Source organism: Neoarius graeffei, chromosome 6, assembly GCF_027579695.1.
Source record: "Neoarius graeffei isolate fNeoGra1 chromosome 6, fNeoGra1.pri, whole genome shotgun sequence".
NCBI classification, from domain to species: Eukaryota; Metazoa; Chordata; class Actinopteri; order Siluriformes; family Ariidae; genus Neoarius; species Neoarius graeffei.
In genome coordinates, this window is record NC_083574.1 from 23,729,221 (window position 1) to 23,750,347 (window position 21,127).

The window sequence follows — 21,127 nt, forward strand, 5'->3', positions numbered from 1 at the left end:
TGTTCCTCGACATAATGTGCATTGCATGTAAACACTCTTGCCTTTTATTTCAAGTAATGAAAAGTAATGGCTGTATTTCCAATGTGAAAGCGCAGTGCTGGGCTGACCGCTCGCCATCGCTGTGTCTTCCGATTGAAAGACCACGCAGTAGTGCAGTAGGCGTGGCCTACCTACGTATGTTGTCCAAATCTACTCTGATTGGCTTACTGTGCCGTTGTCTCGTGTCTCCCCGCCCCACACGAAAGCAGAGTAAAGAAAGGCTGAACGAGCAGCGTGCCAGATGAGAACAGCTTTAATAAAGTAACGCATAGTATTTTATTGTAAGTAACGGGAACGGCGTTATAACGATGTAAAAAGTAATTAGTTAGATTACTCGTTACTAAAAAAAGTAACGCCGTTAGTAACGCCGTTATTTCTAACGCCGTTATTCGCATCACTGAATATAATGCACATGAAATGACACTCCTCATCTCAACATGTCCTTTACAATCATTTAAGCCACCATGGGCAATGCTGAAATCACTGCTGCAAACAGTACATCACGCGAAACTGTCATTATTGTTGACCCTTATCAGACAGGGAGATTATTAGACAGGGAGATTATTTTGTGTAATCTGAGGTGAAGTGGGTTTTGTATTTTGTTTTTTTGGGGCGTGCGCGCGCTCTCTGCCATGCCGATCCTGTAGGCTGCACTGACTCAACTGAAAACGTCGGTCCTCAAGAAAAGGGATAAAAGCCCGCCCATACTGAAAGCTGATTGGCTTATTTTGCTGAGTAACCCAATCAGGATGCTCTTTGTCTAGCATGCGCTACATGAACAGGCACACTCGCAGTCTCTCTCACGCTCCGTCATATGCGCGAGGTAGACAATGTTGCGCGTGCACGCTCTTGCTCGCTTGCTCTAGATTCCAGGAGATATTCTCCAATTTGCGGGCATCAGGGAGCCACTATCAATATGTGGGAGACTCCCGGAACTTCCGGGAGACTTGGGATGTCTGCGTTATAAGGTGACCACAGATCGTTAACCATAGACACACACCCCGAAACCCCCCCCCCCCGAAATTTTCTCAACGGATTTACACGTTTCACAAAAATGACATTTTTCAGCGAGAAAAACTCGGAATTCCGCGGATCCGCGAAAAATTCTCATCCCTGCTCAAAACAGTGTCTCAAAACAAACTTGTTTCACTTGAACGTAAAAAGTATGTCAAATATTTGGGTTTAATAATCGATGACAATCTTTCTTGGAAGCCTCATATTAATTTTATTTGCAACAAAATAAGCAAGGTTGTCGGCCTTTTGGCCAAGCTTAGACATTTTATTCCACTACATACCCTTATGACATTATATCGCTCTCTGATTCAACCTTATTTAACATATGGTCTTAGTTGTTGGGGACAGGCTTGTAAAACTCTTTTTTTTTTTTTTTAATGTTATTGATATATTACTGTACCTTTTTATATTAAATAACAAGTATTGTCTCCTCTTTTTCTTTTTGTTACCAAATAGTTAGTTAGTTAGTTAGTTGACTTTATTAGTACCCAAAGGTAGATTTGGTTTGCAGTCAAGTGATCTCTGCTCATACAAAACACCCAAACATCTTGGACACACATAACATACAAACATTCCACACTAAACACAAGACATAACATACAAGCATTTCACACTAAACACAAGACAACACCAAAAGTAGTGCATCCTATTTAAGAGACATGGTATCATATAGTTAAAATACCCTAGAAATGTGCCATCACAGTCCATGTTTAGAGGCTATTTTGTTAATTTCTCTAATAGCAGAGGGGACAAAGCTTCCTCTGAAGCGCTTTGTTTTACAGGCAGGTTGGCTGTATCTATAACCAGAGGGTAAGAGCTGAAATTCCTTATTTAATGGGTGGGAGCCATCTTGTAAAATGGATTCCGCTATCCTCTGCAGTTGCCTGTTGTATAAAGATTCAGGGCTAAGCTGTGGCTCTCCAATGAGTCTGCTAGACCATTTAACTATTTGATTAAGTGAGTTTTTGTTTTTCAAAGATAGGTTGTTAAACCAGCATACCAAACAGAAGGATAAAATAGATTCAATAAAAGCACGATAAAACAGAGTCAGTAGGGTTCGGTCAATGTGGAAGTAAGACAATTTCCTCAGACAATACATACGTTGGTTGGCCTTTTTAAAAACAGCTTCACAATTTGCCTCAAAAGTGAGTTTGTTATCGATGATAGTGCCAAGATATTTATATTTGTCCACTATCTCCACACTCTGACCATGTATTTCTGTGGGAATCTGAGTCTGGGGGTACTTCCTAAAATCAACAATCATGTCCTTGGTCTTCAAAACATTCATCTGTAAAAAGGACGTGTCACACCAGTCTTTGAATTCATCTACTATTGGGCCATGGCTTGTCTCACTACCATGTAACAAACTTAAAATAACTGTGTCATCAGCATATTTTATAATGGATCTGCCAGCTCTGTTGCTCTGACACATATTTGTATATAAAATGAACAGCAGAGGGGACAGAACACATCCTTGTGGTGATCCAGTGGAACAGCAAGTCTGGTCAGACATAGTCCCATTGATCCGTACTCTCTGTGTCCGATTTATTAGAAAGTCTAAAATCCACCCCAAAAGGTTTTTACTCAAATTAAATTCCTCCTCAAGCCTTCCCATCAGAACATGAGGTTGGATACAATTAAAAGCAGACATAAAATCAATAAATAAGAGCCGTGCATGAGTGTCTTTCCCTTCTAAATGTTTAAAAATCATATTCAGAAGGGTGGCGGTGGCATCTTCAACTCCCCTCTGTGGTCTATAGGCAAACTGCAATGCATCCATGTCAGGCTGTGTCCTCAGCATAACTACAGATTTAATTAGTTTTTCAAAAGTTTTCATGACTATGGATGTGAGCGCTATGGGTCTGAAGTCATTTAATACTTTAGGGCAGCTGGATTTAGGGACTGGGACCACCACAGCATCCTTCCAACATTTGGGCACACGCTGGATTTGCAGGGACTTGTTGAATATGTGGTGGAATATTGGAGCCAGTTCTTTTGAGCATGTTTTCAGCAGACGACCACAGATACCATCCGGTCCTTTACTCTTGTTTGTTTTTGTGTGTGCGAATACTCTCAAAATATCCTTTTCTCTTATTTGATGGTGATCCTGGTCCTTAAGTCTATGTCTCAGGTCATGTATTTCACTATTAAAATCAGTTCTATCAAAACGGTTATAAAAACTGTTCAGGGCATTTGCAAGGTCATAGTCAGAATCAAAGCCCTCAAGGGTGATGGTATTACTTGAGTCAGACTTGTTACCTGCAATGCTTTTCATGCATGACCATACAGAGCCCATTTTGTTTGTGGCCACGTTATGTTGTAATTTGTCCTTATAGCTCTGTTTTGCTCTTAGTTGTTAGTCAAGTATGTTTTCTTTTTCATACATATTTAAGTATTATATTAATTCATATAAAATATTTTTTTCTTTGTAAACATGAGTCTGCTTTGATTAGCAGTACGCTATTTGCAGAATCGTGTAGTCTATTATATGTTTATATGTAATTGAAATAAAAGATTGATTGAAGTGTGCATGCTCTCTACATAAACACTGTCTAGTGCAGATATCCCAAGTCTCCTAGAAGTTCCGGGAGTCTCCCGCATATTGATAGTGGCTCCCTGAGGCCCGCAAATTGGAGAATATCTCCCGGAATCTAGAGCAAAAGCATGCACGCGAAACATTAACGTCTGCATCGCGCATATGACGGAGAGTGAGAGAGAGTCTGCATGTGTGCTTGTTCATGTAGCACATGCTAGACAAAGAGCATCCTGATTGGTTTACAGACATCCAAACTCATTTCAGGAAGGTGTTGTGACGCATGACTCCCCCCAATCAGCGGGGGGGTGTCATGACACCTTCCTGAAATGAGTTTGGATGTCTGTAAACCAATCAGGATACTCTTTGTCTAGCATGCGCTACAAGAACAAGCACACACGCAGACTCTCTCTGTGCACTCCATCATATGCGCGATGTAGACATTGTTTCGCGTGCACGCTCTTGCTCGTGCATGCGCCGTTGGAGGAAACACCATGCATTTTGATAGTCCTATAGCCAACCCACTAACATTTTCGTCTCGTCAACGAAAACAGATACATCTCGTCATATTTTCGTGATCAAAGAGTTATGTTTAGCTCGTCACTGTCTCGTTTTAGTCATGAAAGAAAGGTGCAATAATCATTTCATCATCATTAACGAAAACACTGGCCTGTTAATGCAAACCTGACTGATCTGTCAAATCATATACTGCAGCTTTACTTACCAATCAAAGTCATCGTAGTCATTCTGAGCCTCACTCCAGAAATACAGGAAAACAAGCGTCAGGAAAAAAGTGATGACGAGGAGGATAAAACTAGTACACTCCAACTGAAATAATGAGGAATAACAGAGACAAACAGCTTTCAGTAATGACTTCACAGTCAGTCAATGTATATCAATGAGGCAGGAGATTTGCAGAAGCATGTCCTTCTGAGAACCTGCACTGGAGTAATTTACAGTGTGAGTCATGCAGAATGAGAGCTGGATGGAACAATACTCCAATCACTGCTCTGTCTCTATCCCTCCCTTTTTCTTTCATCATCTCTCATCATTTAGAAGATGTTATGACTCAAGAAGTAATCTGTCATTTAGATGGCTGTTTTGGTGCTGAAGTAGAGCAGAGCCGATTGTCTGTCTGGAGCGAGGAACTGCAGATTGTGTCAGCAGAGTGTGTAATCGATGCAGTGTTCATGAAATCAGCAAATACCAGGGAAGTGTCTAAATAAGCTGTTTCTGAGAGAGGAAAAAAAAAAAGTTCTGACCCTGTTACAGCAGCACTCCCCAGGTTGGGCTCTGGCCCTCTGATAGCGCCTCCACTGGCAGCCATAGAGTCCAGCCAGGCAGGAGACAAAGGGCTGGTGCTCATAGCGCTGAAGCAGCTGCCTGCGGATGACCTTTAACCTCCCCAGCTTCAGTGTGGACAGGCTGATGGGAGAGCGGCCCATGGGTCACCATGGAGCACACGTCACTTACACACTCAGTCTCTCTCTTTCTCTCTCTCTCTCTCTCACACACACACACACACTCTCTCTCTACAGCGGAAAGGGGATATACACGGCCAACAGAGCAGGGGTCAGTCCATAATGCGGAAGACCTAAGAGAGAAAGAGACCGAGAAACAGGCAGTTAGTACAGAGGAGACAGAGAGGGTTAGAGATGCAGAATTGTAATGAAAGACAGTGATGCGATACACAGAAACAGAGAGAAGACAGCGAGAGAAAGAAAAGGAGAAAAGGAGAGACGAGACAATAAGAGGCTGCGAAAATTTAAATATTTTTAATACGGTATATTTGAATACTTATTATTTCAGTACAATTTATCATTTTAATGTTCACAACAGGCGGCACGGTGGTGTAGTGGTTAGCGCTGTCGCCTCACAGCAAGAAGGTCCGGGTTCGAGCCCCGTGGCCAGCAAGGGCCTTTCTGTGCGGAGTTTGCATGTTCTCCCCATGTCGGCGTGGGTTTTCTCCGGGTGCTCCGGTTTCCCCCATAGTCCAAAGACATGCAGGCTAGGTTAACTGGTGACTCTAAATTGACCATAGGTGTGAATGGTTATCTGTGTCAGCCCTGTGATGACCTGGCAACTTGTCCAGGGTGTACCCTGCCTTTCGCCCGTAGTCAGCTGGGATAGGCTCCAGCTTGCCTGCGACCCTGTAGAACAGGATAAAGTGGCTAGAGATGATATGAGAAATTCAACATTATTCACATCTATGACATTTTTACGAGATGTTAAAATCATTCCCATGTGCTTCCCTATTGCAGCAGGTGAGAGGTATCAAATATTACTATGTAAGAACTTTCGTAATCAGGGTTATGCATGGGAACATCTTTCGTGACTACTTGACATCACATCATACCACAACGCCCCCACAATTTATGTTGGTACTGCACCACGCAAGTGAGTACTGCTAATTTCTGAGGAAGTGCAGAAACTATGCGCCAATAGGATACAGCAGAAAATCACTAATGTGAGCCAATTCATGTTTGACAAATGTTATGCACACACTTCAGAATTATAGAAACAGAATAACTGTAGTATTTGAATGTTTTCAGATAATGTACCGCAAAGACTGTCAGATGTCAAAAACCACACACTCATATCTGCAATAATAAAAATTTGACGGCACTGAATGTGGGTCAAAATTGCTACAATTTCATGGATTTTTTTTTCTCATTTTTTTTTTTTCAATGAGGAAAGTTGTACATCTTCTGTATTGTACAACCCTGATTCCAAAAAAGTTGGGACAAAGTACAAATTGTAAATAAAAACAGAATGCAATAATTTACAAATCTCAAACTGATATTGTATTCACAGTAGAACATAGACAACATATCAAATGTCGAAAGTGAGACATTTTGAAATTTCATGACAGCAACACATCTCAAAAAAGTTGGGACGGGGGAAATAAGAGGCTGGAAAAGTTAAAGGTACAAAAAAAGGAACAGCTGGAGGACCAAACTGCAACTCATTAGGTCAATTGGCAATAGGTCATTAACATGACTGGGTATAAAAAGAGCATCTTGGAGTGGCAGCGGCTCTCAGAAGTAAAGATGGGAAGAGGATCACCAATCCCCCCCAATTCTGCACCGACAAATAGTGGAGCAATATCAGAAAGGAGTTTGACAGTGTAAAATTGCAAAGAGTTTGAACATATCATCTAAAGTGCATAATATCAAAAGACTCAGAGAATCTGGAAGAATCTCTGTGCGTAAGGGTCAAGGCCGGAAAACCATACTGGGTGCCCGTGATCTTCGGGCCCTTAGACGGCACTGCATCACATACAGGCATGCTTCTGTATTGGAAATCACAAAATGGATTCAGGATATTTCTAGAGAACATTATCTGTGAACACAATTCACCGTGCCTGCTGCCGTTGCCAGCTAAATCTCCATAGTTCAAAGAAGAAGCCTTATCTAAACATGTTCTAGAAGTGCAGACGTCTTCTCTGGGCCAAGGCTCATTTAAAATGGACTGTGGCAAAGTGGAAAACCTGTTCTGTGGTCAGACGAATCAAAATTTGAAGTTCTTTATGGAAATCAGGGATGCCGTGTCATTCAGACTAGAGAGGAGAAGGACGACCCAAGTTGTTGTCAGCGCTCAGTTCAGAAGCCTGCATCTCTGATGGTATGGGGTTGCATTAGTGCGTGTGGCATGGGCAGCTTACACATCTGGAAAGACACCATCAATGCTGAAAGGTATATCCAGGTTCTAGAGCAACATATGCTCCCATCCAGACAACATCTCTTTCAGGGAAGACCTTGCATTTTCCAACATGACAATGCCAAACCACATACTGCATCAATTACAGCATCATGGCTGCATAGAAGGGTCCGGGTACTGAACTGGCCAGCCTGCAGTCCAGATCTTTCACCCATAGAAATGATTTGGCGCATCATAAAATGGAAGATGCGACAAAAAAAAAAAGACCTAAGACAGTGGAGCAACTAGAATCCTACGTTAGACAAGAATGGGTTAACATTCCTATCCCTAAACTTGAGCAACTTGTCTCCTCAGTCCCCAGACGTTTACAGAGACTGTTGTAAAGAGAAAAGGGGATGTCTCACAGTGGTAAACATGGCCTTGTCCCAACTTTGAGATGCGTTTTGTTGTCATGAAATTTAAAATCACCTAATTTTTCTCTTTAAATGATACATTTTCTCAGTTTAAACATTTGAAATGTCATCTATGTTCTATTCTGAATAAAATATGGAATTTTGAAACTTCCACATCAGTGCATTCCGTTTTTATTTACAATTTGTAGTTTGTCCCAACTTTTTTGGAATCGGGGTTGTAATATATGATTTCAACTTCTTGGATGCACTGTTTGCACTAGTGTATCATATTTCTTCATCTTTCAGGTTGAAGACAATAATAAAAGTATATTCTATTCTATATGTACACCATTTTGTTGCAAAGTATACATCTTGTTGGACCACGCATGAAATGTCTGCAGTGTGACTGATTTACTATTGAGATTTTCTGTCAAATTTATCAAGCTCATGATGTCAAATTTGCATTTAATATCTAGTTACCTCCGCCAAGGAGATTATGTTTTCGGTAGCGTTGGTTTGTTTGTTTGTTTGTTTGTCTGTCTGTCTGTTAGCAATATTACAGAAAAAGTAATGAACGGATTGCTCTGAAATTTTTTTCAGGTGTGTGACTGGGCACAAGTAACAATCCATTACATTTTGGCGGTGATCCGGATCACCTTCTGGATCCCGGATTTTTTTTAAAGGATTCTTGGCGGAGGTCTGCGCTCTGAGTGCTTTTTCTAGTTTATAATGAATTTCTCATCTACAAAGTATCCAGACGGGAAAAAAACAAACATGTTCACAATATAACTTCCTAATACTACTGAGGTATGATTCAAAATGGTATGTCAAAATGACAAAAATCTCCGTAGTGTCCATAGGCCCCCCTATGTACACGATGCTGAGAGACATACAATGAGCTCAATACAATAACTATGGAGGGTCTTTAGTAAGAACACTGTCTATATGGTACTTGGAATGTCTTGCTGAATTACAAAATACAGGACAATTAACTCACTTGTAGTGTCCGTAGGCCCCATGTTATCTCATACAAAGAGTCAATTACATACCGTAAAAAGCTATAAGCAACTACGTTTCAAGCTGTAGTGTCCGTAGGCCCTTATGTCATGCTCATATTCAGAGTTCTCAATCGTTTATTTTTTTATTCATATATGGCACTTTGGTTAGTACTGTATGACAGAGGTATGCCACCTCTCTGACAAATTGTATGAGACATTTAGATATAAGAATGATGGATGCCCTTTAATATCTTTACTATGAACATAAGTTATTTTTTTGCAAATAGTGTTGAATGTTAGAATAGCATAGGATAACTGAAGTTATACATTGTATTCCTACTTTCAAACCTTTTATAAGCTCATAAATGCTTTGAAAACAATTCAGAATAGTTGGGAGTTGTAACTGGCTACTTTGTAGTGTCCATAGTCCCTTTGCAGTAATATTCTTCAAGCCATAAAATTCAATCAATCATTCTCTAAATTCAACTAGACTGGAATATAAATTTAAATGATAAGACGTACATTTAATGACAAGTTTCAGTGGTTTACTGGCTTCTTACAAGGAAGAGTTTTTGACTTTTTTGTTTGCTTTTTTCAGTACATATTAGCAGAGAGCAGTCTTTTCAGTAATGGGGAAGATATTGTTGTTCGCACTTATGACTGATTTTACATATCAAGTCAATTTCTGTCAATAATTTTGTCCTTACAAGTATATTTATAGCATGTCTTTATCACAAATACAAAGTAATATGGCAAAATATAGTGTCTGTAGGCCCCTGATAGTGCCATAACTTGAATGTATGTAACTTTTTTTGCCGTTGAAGATTAGTGAGAAATTTTACAGGTATATATTAAACATAACTTGTGGTAGAGTCCTGCACCGGGTCGGGTACCCACGGACACGGGTGAAAAGTTGCCGAAATGGGCGGGTTTTTAACGTTCCGAAATTTTACGGGTGGGTATGCAGGCGGGCAGGTTAAAATACGGGTGGGTAGCATGGGTAGCATGTGAATCAAAATGGTAATAATTTCAGTAGGCTTTTTTATTTTTTTATTTTTTTAATCTATCGTAGGCCTATTTTCTTATCGCAGCAGTCCAGGCGATGCAGCTATTTCGTCACTTTGCCGCGACTACGTCTGTAGCAACAGCATGTCTGAGCAGATCAAAGCAAAGTTGTCTAGCGGTGCATATACAATAGTTAACAACGACTCTTCCAGGGCAAAGTCTGATATGTGGATTAAATTTGGTTTAATAGCAGACGAAGATAACAATACAGTAACTGGATATGCAGCGTGCAAAGGATGTAAAAAAATACTGGCATACGACAGGTTGACTCTTTTGTTATAGCCTGCTGCTGCTGTCGTTTTCAGCTGTGTTAATTTTCCGGTACAGCATATGTTCTGCGCGTTTTCCAGTTACTATTACTTGCCTACACGAAATTTTGAAACAAAACAAAAAAAAACGTGAACATGTAGCTATTGCCAGTTATGGCTTGACTATTTCCTAGGTCTATTGTTTGAAATCCCGTTGGCATCGCGCTTTTTTCAGTGGCGCATTTAAAAATAAAGTTCTCAGTGGGAATACTTTCGATTTGTCTGATTTTTCACAGGCATGGGTGGGTAACGGGTAGAATGTTAACGGGTCCGGGCGGGTACGGATTTAACTTTGAAATAACCACGGGTTAGTGGGTGGGTGGGTAATGCACTGTACGGATATGGGTGGGTGCAGGTCTCAAAAAATGGACCCGTGCAGGACTCTGACTTGTGGCAATACACCATAGGTTTCTGCTGGAAAGGACATGGTCGATTTTTGGCCCTCGGTGAGGCACACATTTGGTCTCATTAGTGAGACACAGTGATTTTCTGCTGATAGGATACATGCAGCAGCCATCTTACATACTCGTACAGTACCAGTCAAAAGTTTGGACCCACCTTCTAATTTAATGTCTTTTCTTTATTTTTATTAATTAAATTACACTTCATGTCTTAAAGTAAAGTAATGATGGACTGTCATTTCTCTTTACTTAGGTGAGCGGTTCTTAATATGGATTATTACAGAAGTTGAATAGGGCTATTCACTGGGTTTTTATTATTTACTATATGATGATCTCAGGGCAGCATGGTGGTGCAGTGGTTCGCATTGTCGCCTCACAGCAAGAAGGTTCTGGATTCGAACCTCATGGCTGACTGGGGCCTTTGTGTGGAGTTTGCATATTCTCCCTGCACATGTGCGGGTTTCCTCCAGGTGCTCTGGTTTCCCTCAAAGACATGAAGATTAGGTAAAATACCCAGCCACTGGGTTTGCACAAGCCAGTGCATATTTAGTGCCAGTCTGAATCACGAATAGATTGGGGAGGGTTGCATCAAGAATGGCATCCGGTGTAAAAACCTATTCCAAATCAAATATGTGGATCCAGATGATCGGCTGTGGTGACCCCTAATGGTGGCAGCCAAAAGAAGACTATTTGATTATCTCAAATGCATAAAAAAGGCAAAAGATGCCACTAATTAACTTCTGACAAGGCACATCTGTTAATTGAAAAGCAGTTAAAATGGAATTTAAATTTTAAAATGAAAAGCAACCTGTTAAGAGAACCAAGCTCATGAAGCTGGTTAAGGTAAATGCTGGCTTCTTTGAAGACTCAAACATATTGTGTTCCCTAATCTACAAAAAAAGTACAAAAAAAGGCATGTGCTGCTAATTAGTTAGAATAAACACCTAGAACATCTGTGGATACTTCAAAATGTTGTCAATTTCCCATGTACAAACAGTTATTTGAGCCATTTTAGATGTGCAAAAAGACAGGAAGAGGTACAAGAACAGATTTCAGTTCAAATACACTTATCTATTGATTGATTTCCTTTGTGTAGCATCTGATATGCACAGAGACTGATGTCTTTTATGAATGAATGTAATATGAACGTGTCTGGATAGAGGGGCATGCACACAGATACTGCACCGCTTCAGACAAAGCAAGTCAGATACATGCCTACAATTCAATTAACAAAATTAAAAATCAGGGATCAGGTGATTTTCTCTTCTCTGCCAAAATCATGATGTGTCTGGGTTTGTTCAAGACAAAGAAGATGCTGAACTGTGCTATACATTGGACACAAAGAAACAATCAATCCCTGTAGAGGAAGCACTGGAGTTCATTTATTCTCGCCTTGACACACACAATATATTCCTCTTCCAAAACACACACACACACACACACACACACACAACACCCTGTAACTGTACACACACACACACACCCACCCTTGCAATAGAATAAAGCATATACAATCATGAAATAGTTGAATCACATGTGACATTACATCGTTACATCAATTAAAAGCTTTTTTTTAATGCTTTTTTTTTATATTTTAATGACCGAGTTTGAAACAGCGTTAAAACCTGAAAGCTAACAGTTGAAACTGCACCAGTGCTACTTTAGTTCACTCCAATTCAACACAACCGACTGGACCGATGAACAAGATCATAAATAACCACAGACACACTACATGAACACATTAAAACATGTTTCACTTACTGCCTTTAATTCCGTCGTGGCCGTTTGTCCTGGGTGCTCAGAAAACCGGAAATATCTGACACCCCATCAGTGCCGGTCCGGTCGAGCACTGCTCGGCTGTCGTGTAGAGGTTCCAGAGCCTTGCGCATGCGCTTTCTGCTCCTACTTGTTGCGCAGCAAAAGCCACAGTACTGGTCGTCTCCTCCCGGTTGCAGTCCTTACATCTCCAGTTTAAATCCCAGCGTGGACGTTACTCATTCGCAGAATCCCTTAAGTAGGAAGCTGAGGATTAGGACTCTTATTCTGAGGACACGTGAACGCGCAGAAACACCATTACGCCAGCACTACACCTCTGATTTAACATTAGATCTGTGTAGGTGTGCTCTCTTGCCATGATGTTCCCTTGTGTAGGGCCTATCCCTGCTATTATTAAAACACTGGATTATTTGGACTTTGACTCCTGAGTGACTCACTGTGTATCACTCATCTCCTGCATTCAGCTACAGATCTTTCTGTTCTTCCTACAGCTACAAGATGTATTAGTCAAGTGATTGGTGCGATTGTGTAGCAAGCGCACTATTGTCATCCATCAGACCACTTTTTTGACGCATGTCTTCTCCTGAAGCTTTTGAGATATTGACCTTAAACCAACTTCATTTCGTCCGTTCTGTGCCTGTATATTGTGCTTGTATACCATTTTTGGAAAGACGCACTCATTCTCTTGTTTTTCTTTCTGCCTTTTTTTTCTTTTGCTCCATAGGAATACAGAGTTTTGGAATCTGCTCAGTCACGCTTCATCAGAAAGACAGCAAACTTAATGACACCTCAGGATAACTCACAAGAAATCAGCAATAATTTCATAGCACTTTTCTTTTTGTAGCTATTCATCCCTCTCTTTTTCTCCCATTGGCAGCAATGCATTTTTAACCCAATAGAAATACACTAGCCATCAGAAGCCAAGCTCTGCCACTTAGTCATGATTCATCCAACAGCCAACAAACGTCATTTCATGGCTCAGACCAATTCACCTAACACGCACATCTATCCATAATGAGCCACACTCATCTTTTTTGTGCTGAGCAATCACGCTCACATTTTCTTGCAAAAATGCATCTCTAGTTTTTATTATTATTATTCTATATAGCTTGTATAAATTGGAATTAAATGTTTCCCCAGGACCAACAACACATACAAGACATACACATCATTCAAGACTACACAAAGTGCAAATACACAACGTTGTGGGATGAGTGCAAATAATACAATGAATACACAGGACAACAGAAAAAAAGTGTTGACTAAAAAAAGTAGCGCAACCATTGCCTGTAAACTATGGCGTATACTAGCAGTAAACGATAGTAGTAGAGATCAAAGCATCATAATAGTAAAAGTGAGTGTTATAATAAGAAAATTTAAAATGTCCACTAGCAGCATTATAAAGTGCAGGTGTGCAGTGACAGATGTGCAGTGGTAGCTGTTTGGAGGTTTTGATTAGTCCAGGTAAGTGCTAGAGGCAGCAGGATGTCAAGTATTCTGACTGCCTCAGGGAAGATGCTGTTGTGAAGTCTGGTGGTAGTAGTATGGATGCTCCCGTTCTGTAAAGTTATCCTACCTCTTGGATTTGTCCTACCAAGCCTACTGCGCATGCGCGAAATCCAGGAGGGTAGGAAAATTCAACAGACTCATCTGCCGAGCCGTGCTGCTTGTCAGGAAAATCCTACCTCAAGCTTCCAGCTGTTTTGACGCTGTTCGCTGTTTGAATGCTGGCTGCACTGGTGATGTGTAGACAACATATTAATATGGATTGTGTTTTTGGAATTGAATATGTATAACAGTCAGTTTATTTAGTTATTGTTCACTGTATGTTTTCTGTTGTTGAACATCCATCGGTCGTATAATATGGATTAATTTTTGGCTAGGTGTTAGCATTAGTTAAGACTGATACATTTTGCGTGTTTTAACTACTGTCTATGGAGTACTTTTAATAAAGGAAAAGGTTGTAGTACTGTTTTCTATCAGCCCAGCTGATCGGTAGGACAAAACTCGGTCCCAATTCCAAGATATGATGTCATGTGTTCTGCGCATGCGCAGTAGGCTTGGTAGGACAAATCCAAGAAGTACAGTAGGATAACTTTATAATCATTAGCTGCCATCTCAGGTGCCACATATGTGCACGTTCTGGATATAGAGTTAATGACTGTCAATCCATCCATCAATGGAAACGGACCATCAGAGGACAAGTGATGAGATACTGTTTGAGTGGTGGGGCAGCACCACAGAGTGATACTGACATAGTAGTCTGTGTAGTGCTTGTACACGTCTATCAGGTACAGCAGGATTTCTAAGAAGTCGTCAAGCCAAGAGGACTTTGTCACATGTACACTCAAGCACAGGCACAGTGGTGCTTGAAAGTTTGTCAACCCTTTAGAATTTTCTATAGATTTCTGCATAAATATGACCTAAAACATCATCAGATTTTCACACAAGACCTAAAAGTAGATAAAGAGAACCCAGTTAAACAAATGAGACAAAAATATTATACTTGGTCATTTATTTATTGAGGAAAATGATCCAATATTACATATCTGTGAGTGGCAAAAGTATGTGAACCTCTAGGATTAGCAGTTAATTTGAAGGTGAAATTAGTCAGGTGTTTTCAATCAATGGGATGACAATCAGGTGTGGGTGGGCACCCTGTTTTATTTAAAGAACAGGGATCTATCAAAGTCTGATCTTCACAACACATGTTTGTGGAAGTGTATCATGGCACGAACAAAGGAGATTTCTGAGGACCTCAGAAAAAGCGTTGGTGATGCTCATCAGGCTAAAAAAGTTTACAAAACCATCTCTAAACAGTTCAGACTCCACCAATCCACAGTCAGACAGATCGTGTACAAATGGAGGAAATTCAAGACCATTGTTACCCTCCCCAGGAGTGGTCGACCAACAAAGATCACTCCAAGAGCAAGGCATGTAATAGTCGGCGAGGTCACAAAGGACCCCAGGGTAACTTTCTAAGCAACTGAAGGCCTCTCCCACATTGGCTAATGTTCATGAGTCCACCATCAGGAGAACACTGAACAACAATGGTGTGCATGGCAGGGTTGCAAGGAGAAAGCCACTGCTCTCCAAAAAGAACACTGCTGCTTGTCTGCAGTTTGCTAAAGATCACGTGGAAAAGCCAGAAGGCTATTGGAAAAATATTTTGTGGACGGATGAGACCAAAATAGAACTTTTTGGTTTAAATGAGAAGCATTATGTTTGGAGAAAGCATTCCAGCATAAGAACCTTATCCCATCTGTGAAACATGGTGGTGGTAGGATCATGATTTGGGCCCGTTTTGCTGCATCTGTGCCAGGACAGCTTGCCATCACTGATGGAACAATGAATTCTGAATTATACTGTTAGGACTGGGACTGTTTTGGCCTCTAGAGGCCGCTGTTATTTCCTGTTTTTTGTCTATGTTTGTTTTGGCCTCTAGAGGTCGCCACTGTGTCCTGTGTTTTGGGTTGGTGTTGATTGCCTGTTTTCATTAGTGTCACCTGTTTCCAATTTATACCCCCTGAGTTCAGTCCTCTTGTCACGGAGTCTTTGTGCTGTTATGTTCAAGCTCCAGTTACCTCTGTTCCGATTTCCTCGTCCATGTCCTTGTGTTCTTTGTATTTTTGCTTTCTTTTGGATTTTGTTTTTTGACTTTGTGAATCTTCTGAGCGTTTGGTATTTTTGCCTTTTCTTTTCTAGTTTTTTTGGCTTTTGTATTGACTTTGAACTTTTGGATTTTTTATTTTTTCCCTTAAGATCTTCTGAGCGTTTTGGATTATACTTTTTGGATTTTTTGTAAATATTGTAAATAAACCTTTTGATACTTTTTCTACTTCCGCCTCACACCTCTGCATTTGAGTCATCCCCCTGGTGGCCTAGTGGGGGGTTGCTGGATTATCACACCAGTGAACCAGGTTTGAATCCCAGCAAAACCCTAACATATACCAGCGAATTCTAAAGGAAAATGTCAGGACATCTGTCCATGAACTGAATCTCAAGAGAAGGTGGGTCATGCAGCAAGACAACAACCCTAAGCACACAAGTCATTCTACCAAAGAATGGTTAAAGAAGAATAAAGTTAATGTTTTGGAATGGCCAAGTCAAAGTCCTGACCTTAATCCATTTGAAATGTTGTGGAAGGACCTGAAGCGAGCAGTTCATGTGAGGAAACCCACCAACATCCCAGAGCTGAAGCTGTTCTGTACGGAGGAATGGGCTAAAATTCCTCCAAGTCGTGTGTAGGACTGATCATTACTGGAAACATTTAGTTGCAGTTATTGGTGCACAAGGGGGGTGTCACACCAGATACTGAAAGCAAAGGTTCACATACTTTTGCCACTCACAGATATGTAATATTGGATCATTTTCCTCAATAAATAAATGACCAAGTATAATATTTTTCTCATTTGTTTAACTGAGTTCTCTTTATCTACTTTTAGGACTTGTGTGAAAATCTGATGTTTTAGGTCATTTATGCAGAAATATAGAAAATTCTAAAGGGTTCACAAACTTTAAAGCACCACTGTAAGCACACAGTGAAATTTAACCCATCTGAAGCAGTGAACACACACATGCACGCGCGTGCGCGCACACATACCCAGAGCAGTTGGCAGCTATGCTACAGTGCCTGGGGAGCAGTTGTGGGTTAGGTACCTTGCTCAAGGGCACTTCAGTCCAACCTCAGGCCATGGCTGCCCCACGTTAACCTAACCACATGTCTTTTGAACTGTAGGGTAAACACCCAGAGGAAACCCACACAGACACAGGGAGAACATGCAAACTCGCACAGAAAAGCCACCTTCGGCAGCTGGGCTCGAACCCAGAACCTTCTTGCTGTGAGGTGATGGTGCTAACCGCTACACCATTGTGACACCCGATTTCTGGTCAACTTTGGTCTTATTGTGGCCTTCTTTCATGATGGATGTGGTAAGAACAGCCAGGTACTATATTGTGAATAGGACCATATAAGCTGCAGTCAGTTATTAGAGGAACCTGATACACTGGCCAGTAAGTGTAAGTACAAGGTAGCTGTAGTAATGAAGTGACCACTGAGTGTATCTTGCACTTGTTTTCTAGTCTTGTAGCACTTGTAGCAGTGACAGCTAATTTAACACCTTTATGATTAGAGTGAATTCAGCAATCCACTTTAGATAAAAGCATCTGCCAGATCAATAAATGCAAACCTTTTTTCTTAGACAAGCCACTGAAATACTCACAATCTGCTATCTGATAAAATGTATGTCTCCGCATCTCTCTGAGGAGTAATTAGAAGTGATGCAGAATTGGTATAAATAAGAATTGTCTTTCTTATTTATACCACAGCACAGTTGAATTCTCAAATCCAGTTGGTCAGAAGGTGTTGATTCATTTTCTATAACACAATTCTGACATTTATGGAAGGAGTCTCCAGTCACAGTTAGAGATCTTGGTCATCCTTCAAGTTTTCTACCACGGGAGAATCCTCATGACCAAGAGTTTAGTCCACGTTTTTTTCCTCCCAGAATAACCTCTGTTGCAACATAATCTAGGGATAGACATGTTTTAAGGTGTGTTGTTTGTGCAATACAGTACTTCTCAATGAATACATACATTTCTGGCAGTCCTGAGTACGATGCTGCTCAGCAAGGCTTTTTTTTTCTCTTTAAATCAGAGAGCTAACTAATTAAACTAACAAATATAACATAAAGCATTATAATTTTTTTTCTCATAGCTTCTTAATATACAGTGTTATCACTGGGAGTTGATATAATTTGTTTAAAAACAAATACAGCGTGTACAGCAGGAACACAGTTAACATGCAAAGCTGGCCTAACTGATTGAATCATTATTAATCGGCCACCTCTCAGGCACTTATGATGCAGTGGTACTTGGGGGGGACAACTGCTCAGGCACACAGGACATAAAATATTGTCCTGTCATTAATTGAATTATTCATTTATTCATTCCAAAGTGACTTACAAGTTCGGCAGAACCTAAAAGAGCAGAGGGCTGATGTGAGGACATGTGCAACAGTAGCTCTCGGATAGCACACTGTCAGAAATAGGGGTATAGTGGGAGTCCACTTTCTCCCCAAGGTACACTCTACACCAGCCTTTCTCAACCGGGGTGCTGTGGCACCCTGGGGTGCCGTCTGGCTTCATTAGGGGTGCTGTCAAAAAATTATATATTCTAACATTGAAATACATAAAATGAATTAAAATTCTAAAAAATGATACTTACACTAATGCAGATCATCGCCGCCTCATGCATCATCAAAATTTGGCTCACGGCCCCCTTTCCTATGTCACAACGTCACTGCCAGGGTCAGCGTATGGTCAGCATGACTGCGTATATTTTATATGGGGGTGCCTTGAGAATTTGCATACTTCTGAAGGGTGCCGTGACTGAAAAAAGGTTGAGAAACGCTGCTCTACACTAATGTACCCCCATTATTGGACTTCAAGGTAACTATGTATACCTTTTTAGGGTGAAAAAGGTATGTATGCATGCGATTTTTATATATAAAATTTATAATGTGTGTGTGTTAGAGGATATTGTCCCAGTGACAAGCTGTTGTATCCTTAAAGGTACAATGATGTACTTTGTTTTGTGAGAGTGTAGGGTTTGAACTCACAACCTTCCAGTGATTAGTACAGGAACGTCTGAAGCACTGCAATTCAGAAAAAGGGGCAAACAATGCCTCAGAAACAGCTCTTGAGAGCCTTTTGAATGAACAGTCTTAACTATGGCACTGTTACTACATACTGTACCACCATATATGAAAGGGAAATCAAGACAGGCTACTAGAAGTCAACAATAAGACACCATCATAAAAGCACTCATTTATCACTGCTAATAGACCACATCAGACTTCCAGAGAGAAATATTGTCAGGATATGCTTGCTGCATTGGAAAAGCAGGATCTACAAATGCAGAAACTGCATCATGAACATAGTTCTGCATGGAAAAAAAAAATGTTTTAATGTGGTTTACTGCATGTGTGTGCACTTACAGAAAAGTGTGTTACTTTATGAACAGACTGCACAGATTGAAGGAAAGTGCTATTTTACAGTTCTCTCTCTCTCTCTCTCTCTCTCTCTCTCATTATCCTTTTGAGGAGCTACCATTGACATACTTATTAAAGCAGCTATAATGCTAAATCTATCCCTAACCTCAGGAACTAAAAGTAAACATTCTGACACTTTGTTTTGGTATGCTGTTTAAAGGAAAGAAGGAAGGAGGGAAGGAATTAACTAACTTTCCTTGTGGGATCTATACAAATATCTCCGCAAGGTCAAAACTGTCCAATATTCTATCCTTGTAGGGACACTCAGTCCCCACTACAATACACACACACACACACACACACACACACACAGGTAAATAAGGAAAATCACATGCAATATTAACGCGAGATTAGCATTACAGTGCTTTCAGTGTACATTCAGTCCATTTTATATATATGATACATACTGGTGCACGGAGGCTAATTTTTCACATTATTGTAATCACACAAGATTTTATTTCAAAGCATTAACGTGCAATCACAGCTGTGCAAGAGGAAAAGGGGAGAAGAGTGTGTGCGTGTGTAAAAACAACAGAGCTGAATAGCCCATCTGTGCACATCATTGTGAGCATTGCCTCAATACTTTTCTCCATCAGACTGGTGCAGCTGTTTCTATCTCTGCTGCAACCTTAAACAGTAAATTAGGTGAAAGCAGCCTCTCTCTCTCTCTCTCTCTCTCTCTCAATCATCCACCTTGTCACATATCACATTTCCTCCAACACACTTGAATTCATCATGTTAGAAGACGTGCTAACATCCACACAGCTTGTTTATGTGATGTGATGTGATGTGATGTGATGGAGAGCACAAGGTCTTTGTTCCATTTAATAGTCTGTGAATAAAATAACTTGACATTTTGAGAGAGACTCACCGTCTGGATGAAAAGCTCCTTCCTTCAGTGACTTGGAGGTTTTTGTATAGCTGGCACTGGCAGCACGTTTTGCGCAGGAGAGCCTGCTTCACACACAGACGCAGGAGGTGTGTGTGTGTGTGTGTGTGTGTGAGAGAGAGAGAGAGAGAGTGAGTGAGTTTGTGCGAGTGTGTGAGTGTGTGGGGGGGGGGGTCTGAAAGAACGTCATGGAGGTGTCTGCACATCAGTGTTCCCTCTATCAAGGACCTACAGAGTGCTTTCTGTTTTCTGTTATTTTACCTGTTCATTTGCCCAGCAGCAATTTAACCTAGCTAGTCCATCTACTGCATCACAGTTCTGTTCAGACAGAAACTACAATCTTTATAGCTTTTCGTTATAATTAAACTGTAGTTATACACGACTGTATACAAGTTATAGGCATCCTAATTTTTATACTAATTTGCCCTCAGTGTTAGATTTGATGACTTCTACATTACTGGGTCAAATTTTATATTTTGAAACATTACTTAAAGGTTCTGAATGCAAAGTTGAATTATAGGGAAAAATGTTGTTTCTACTGCTGTTGGAGTTTCGAGATGTTTCGCTGTTGCACACGTCGTGTCCTGTGTGTAAATACTTTGCCAAGATAAAAAACATCCTGCATTTTACAATTCCGGAGATTGCTGAAGCAAATGAGTAACAATATCACATGACCACCGTGGGCCGTTTGACCTACTTTTAACCAAAACAAGTCGGCATGGGCAAACATAGCAGACTCTGCTCTCCCACCAGCTAAAAGCCAGCAGAAAAGAAAAGGAAAGCCTGCCTAGTGAGTGCAACTGCAAGATAGCGCAAGGTTATATGACGTAATTTTTCTGGACAGATTCTAGCTAGTGCATAGCTAGCTTAGCCTTAGAATGCATGGCCTTGACTCCATGGTAACGAGTATGGAGTTATACACTTAATGTTTTGATCTTACAGAGAAGGAAACAATAACAAAAAAGCAGTAACAGAGAACAGATATATTCATCTTTTGTTTC

General features: G+C 40.6%; 1 protein-coding gene across 4 annotated transcripts in view; it reads right to left on the reverse strand.

Moving 5' to 3' along the window:
• The window catches only part of gdpd4a (glycerophosphodiester phosphodiesterase domain containing 4a), a 97,705-nt gene extending 77,509 nt beyond the window's left edge, over positions 1-20,196 (reverse strand). For 2 of the 4 annotated variants that reach the window (XM_060923463.1, XM_060923461.1), the window contains exons 1-3: positions 12,172-12,263; positions 4,849-5,180; positions 4,311-4,414 (exon numbers count right to left, since the gene is read on the reverse strand). In XM_060923463.1, the coding sequence (XP_060779446.1) occupies positions 4,311-4,414; positions 4,849-5,031 (287 nt within the window). In that variant the 5' untranslated portion in view covers positions 5,032-5,180; positions 12,172-12,263. Of the gene's footprint in view, positions 1-4,310; positions 4,415-4,848; positions 5,181-12,171; positions 12,264-20,108 lie in introns of those variants that run through there. The other 2 variants (XM_060923462.1, XM_060923464.1) reach the window with 2 other exon arrangements.
• Positions 20,197-21,127: the final 931 nt, after the last annotated feature.